This window comes from Lathyrus oleraceus, chromosome 2 (assembly GCF_024323335.1).
Source record: "Lathyrus oleraceus cultivar Zhongwan6 chromosome 2, CAAS_Psat_ZW6_1.0, whole genome shotgun sequence".
Lineage (NCBI taxonomy): Eukaryota > Viridiplantae > Streptophyta > Magnoliopsida > Fabales > Fabaceae > Lathyrus > Lathyrus oleraceus.
Window position 1 is genome coordinate 45,425,090 of NC_066580.1, and position 5,202 is coordinate 45,430,291.

At 29.3% G+C, this 5,202-nt stretch overlaps 1 protein-coding gene across 2 annotated transcripts; it reads left to right on the forward strand.

Moving 5' to 3' along the window:
• Positions 1 to 1,111: 1,111 nt before the first annotated feature.
• Positions 1,112 to 4,312, forward strand: LOC127118007 (ankyrin repeat-containing protein NPR4). Of its 2 annotated transcripts, none has more exons than XM_051048138.1 (4): positions 1,112 to 1,174; positions 1,918 to 2,745; positions 2,821 to 3,371; positions 3,464 to 4,312. In XM_051048138.1, exons 2-4 carry the CDS (start codon positions 1,932 to 1,934, stop codon positions 4,154 to 4,156), a joined length of 2,058 nt encoding a protein of 685 aa, XP_050904095.1. In that variant the 5' UTR covers positions 1,112 to 1,174; positions 1,918 to 1,931; the 3' UTR covers positions 4,157 to 4,312. The 2 variants fall into 2 exon arrangements, with proteins under 2 accessions (XP_050904095.1, XP_050904097.1); XM_051048140.1 differs by having other exon boundaries at positions 2,821 to 3,131.
• The last annotated feature ends 890 nt before the right edge of the window (positions 4,313 to 5,202 follow it).

Sequence of the window (5,202 nt, forward strand, 5' to 3'; positions counted from 1 at the left end):
TTGAAACATATATCCTGAATTAGTTTAACCCTCGATTTTCAACTTAAACAGATGAAATATATAGCATATTTTTAAAAGAAAAAAATATGGCGCGTCAATAAATTATACCTTAGTTTTTCAATACATGGGATGAAATCGTTATAGTAAAATATATTATTTGTAGTAGTGTTTATCTAGAATCCAATCCTCCTTCTCACCATCATCGCCACTTACGACGGCACAGTGGGTACCATATGTTCATGCAATGAACATAATTTGTTAACTCTACTGATGTTGGCCTGTTACAGTCACAAGAAAGTCACAGTGGTGACTATTATGTTGGATAATTAAAGTGTGTCCCTCTCGGATGACTATGACTCCTTTTTATATTGATTCTTCTGCTAGTGGATGTGAGACAATGTCCTTGAGTACCATTTAATCAAAATAATGGATGTTCAAGACCGATCATTGGTTAGTTAATGCAAATGCAATGGAGGAACATGTTTAAACAAGTTGACATCCCGTTGATCAATATCTCTCGGATGACTATGACTCCTTTTTATATTGTATTATTATATTGAAAGTTATATAATATATACGGATCCTGATAGATTAATTATTGGATTTAATTGAAATATACTGACAGTGTAAAAGGATTTTACACCGTCAATTAATCCTATACGTTGGATATTGAAATAAATTTGATTTTTATTTTAAAAATTTATAAAATAATGCATACAGATGGTGATGAATCGACCGTGCAAATCTTTTTACACTGATAGTGCATAGTAATTAATCTCTTAATTATTCACTCTTTTTAATTTTGTGGTATTGAATTTAATTCTCAAATAAACATGTTTAAATAATAATCATAAAATATTAGCCTTAACTCTACAAGATGAAAGCAAAACTATGCGATCTGAAAGTTTTGGCAAAATTGTTTCGTCCTTCCTAATGAAGAAAGGGAGGATATATATCTTTTATTGCCAAAAGAGAAAAGAATTGTTCTTTAATTGCAGAGGAAAAGCTTAACTAGAACAAAAGAGAGAGTAAATAAAAGGCCATACACAAGTAAAGAACATTAAAGAATCAATTACAATAGTATATATAGATAGATATATTTTTGATGGTCATCAGTAGCAACCAATACACAATAGCGATCGATCGAGCTTGAAGCAGTTCAGAGAATATTTTGGTTTGTCATTTAATTTTAATTCATTATAACTCTACATTTTCTGCATTTTATTATCTGGTTATACACATAAAATCAATACTTAGTCTTAAAACTTTATACTGTCGTGCAATAACTAATTTTAAAATGTCTTAGAGGAATACTTTTCACTTATACTATATCAATATAAAATTATTTTATATTTTTCATGCATCTTCTATATATTATAACAATTAATTAATAAAACAAAAACTATAATTAAAAATAACATAACATATATATATTTGTAAGAATCAAAAGCAAACAAGACAAACAGACTGAAATGAAGTTGTATATTAATATAAATCAAATACATATTTAAATGTTATCTTTTCCTTAAAGTATCCAATTTCCAGGCAAGGGATCTAGTAATTAAGAGTGTGGATTTTATTTAGTTAAATGTATTTTTTCCATAATATTATCAATATAATTTTTAACACTCTTTGTATGGTTGCTTAAAATTTACAGCATCTCCTCATACGTATCGAAGTCACATAATTCAAAAGAAGGTTAAAAAGTATATATGTTCAATAATGTGTTGTTGGCACTTGGCAATATCTTTAGCGGAACAAAAGTGTTTAATGTTTTTATTTTTACAAATAACAATGTTGAACTTAATGAGTATTATCATACAAATCAAAAGATAAATTTGAATTTGCATCAAAATATTCATTAAGATGTTGAAATTTGGGTTGAAAATATTCAATATACAATCTTTTCATCAACAGGTTGGGATTTGAAAATGCCGTACGATTGGACTATGAGTGAACCATTGGATGAAAAGGAATTGGAAATTGAAACAGAACCCTCTGAAGTGACTCATGTCAATGAAAAATGTTGCAAATTTGATAATCAAATTAATTTGATTAGTGAAGCATATCACTTGGTATATGGAGGTCCAAAGAATTTGTTAGATGAATCTTGTAATCTAACTGAAATTGAGACCCCTATGCAAAACAGTGTGCTACATATTGCAGCTTGGAATGGCAATGATGAGATTGTTACTCTTTTAATTGAACGTGCTCCAAAACTTTTGTTCAAATTGAACAAAAACAAGGATAGTGTATTACATGTTGCTGCAAGAAATGGACGCATCTCAACCATTAAAAAGCTATTTGAAGGTTATACTAATTTTGAACGGCATGATATAAAAATAGCATGGTTTAATTACAATCAAAATGAAAGTTTGGAAGATGCTTATGATGACAAGTCCAACATGAAGGATCTATTAAAATTTGTGAAACTAGAGAATGGTGAAGGCAACACTATGTTTCATGAGATAATGTTTTGTGACAAGAGAAATATTGTTGGGAATATGATTTTCAAAGTTTGTGAAGAATATAAAACTGAAGATTGCTCTGGGAAATCATTGTCAAATAGTTGTTATGAATATGTGACAGATATTGTTAATCATGAAAAGAAAACAGTACTTTATCTTGCAGTCGAAAATGGAAACACAGATGTTGTTGAAGTAATATTAGAAAAGTGTGGAAGGAATGATAATACGAGAATGGGATTATCACCTTTGATAGCAGCAATAATGATTCATAATCAAGGTATGTAATTACATATTTACATAGCTAGATGATAATATACGAGAATATTAGCTAATATTTATGTTTATGTTTCAGAAATATTGAGGATGATAATAAAAAACAAGCCAACTTGGATCCATTCAATGGATAAACATGATAGGTTTCCTCTTCATTATGCTGCATCTATAGGTTACCTTGACGGTGTTGATTTATTACTTGGATTATGTAAATGTTGCACAATTCAAAGAGATAAATATGGCTATTTTCCAATTCATCTAGCATCTTACGGAGACCATGTGGAAGTAGTAAACAAGTTGTTACAATATTGTCCAGATCCAACAGAGATGCTTGACACTTCACATGAGCGTAATATTCTTCACATTGCAGCAAAGCATGGAAAATATGAGGTAGTACGCTACATATTAGAAAGTGAAATTCCTCAACATCATAAGCTAATAAATCAAAAAGATAAAAATGGAGATACCGCTTTGCATTTGGCCGCAAGATCATTGCATCCCACAATTGTATACTACTTAGTTAACCAAAATAACAAAAGGGTGGATCTTGATTTGGTTAACAAAAACAATGAAACGGCTCTTGACATTGTTAGTTCACATTACGAGCTTGATAAATCATCTTTGAGACAGGCAAGTTTTATCATTCATTTAATTATTCTCAAACACTAACAAATTATAATATAAAAATACTTAGCAATTTTTAATGTTTGTAATATTTACAGCATCTTTCATGGACCGCACTCAAATCTGCGGGAGCAAAGCAAAGTTCAAGGAAAGGTAGACCCACTATTGAATCTAAACAAAGAAAGAATGATGAAAGTAAAGACAAAAACTTAAACCATGTTAAAGAAAACCAACAAAGTGAGAAAGAGAGTAAAGAAAAAGAAAAAGCTTCAGAAATATATAAGGACAGATTAGAAAACCTCACAATTGTTTCAACCCTTATAGTCACAACATCAGTAGCAGCATGTTTAGCCGTTCCAGGTGAAGCAGAAGGAGAAGCGCATAACTTAAAACATGCAATGTTTCAGTTTTTTATCATCTTCATCACAATATCATTGTTCAGTTCTATTAGTGCTACAGTCATACTCTTTTGGGCAACATTTGGATTAAATGAATTGGTGACTTTCACTCTCAAGATTGTGATGCCACTTCTTGGAATCGCTCTCATTTCATTATCTTTGGCTTTCATGGCTGGTCTATACACTGTCATCAGTAAACTTTATTGGTTAGCCAATGTGTTTTTGGTTATGACAGTGATATTTATTATCATTGTCGTTTTTCTATACATACTCCTTTTCCTTCCATCATCATCAACTATAAAGCCTTTGCGATACATTTCACACTACCCTTTTGTTTTTTTAGCCTCGCGTACTAAGAGTAAAAATCATCAAGACATTAATCCTTGGGGGTAGTATAGGTTAATATTGATGTGAATTGTGGCTACTGGGGTTTCATCATCTCACTTTTTTTTAATTATCCCCACTTTGTAATATGTGTGTATCTCTTGGCAAATATGTATGTTTCTCTTGTGTTACCAATAAATGCCAACAAATATTTATTCATAACAATGCTGGTTTTAGAAGTGATATATTATAATCCCCTTTAGATTTATTGATGGAATATATATGAGCCGGATTATTTTGTCTTTTTTTTAAATGATTTTTATAGTGTAATATAATCATGTGTAAAAAATATTTATAAATAATTTTTTTATAAAAGTTTCAAATGAACATTTGGTTTGAACAATTATTCTTAAAATTTTATTTTAGTTATTTTATCATTTTATTTAGTCTTTTTTCGGATATTAAAATTTCAAAAAATCACTTAATTTCAAAACTATTTCAAATAGCTTTTCATAAAAATCGTTCTTGAAATATCACTTTTTTAAAAATTTATGATTTCGACTATGTTTTGTTCTTTAATAACGATGTTTATATTATAGGATGTCAAAATTAGTCTTTCAATTTAGAAAAAATGAATATATAAAAATTTATAATTTTTTTAAAAACGGTTTTATAAAATCTATTTTTGAAAATATAAAGAAAAGGCATTTTTAAAAGCTAAAACAAACAGACTCATATACTATGTGTAGCATCTGAAAAAATACGATCCTTCGCAGAAAATGCTATTTTCTATCAAATTACTGTGTCATAGATCTATCAAATTACCATTTCCAAGCTAGAAAAATGCTATTTTCTTCATTATTCTTTTAGGTAATATACTTACCTTAAAAAAGGTCAATATGAGCTTTCAAATAGATCACACAAGCGAATTGAAAATCATAGAAAGAAAAAAATATCAAGCTAACAGCTTGATAATCTTATACCACAACAACGTTCCCACTTCACAAGTAACAAAAAAAAATGGGAACATGACTTTAAAAGCCTACCAAACAAAAGACAAGAAACACCTAGATGATCAAGTAAAACATTAAGCTTGAAAAAACTATCTCTCGCAG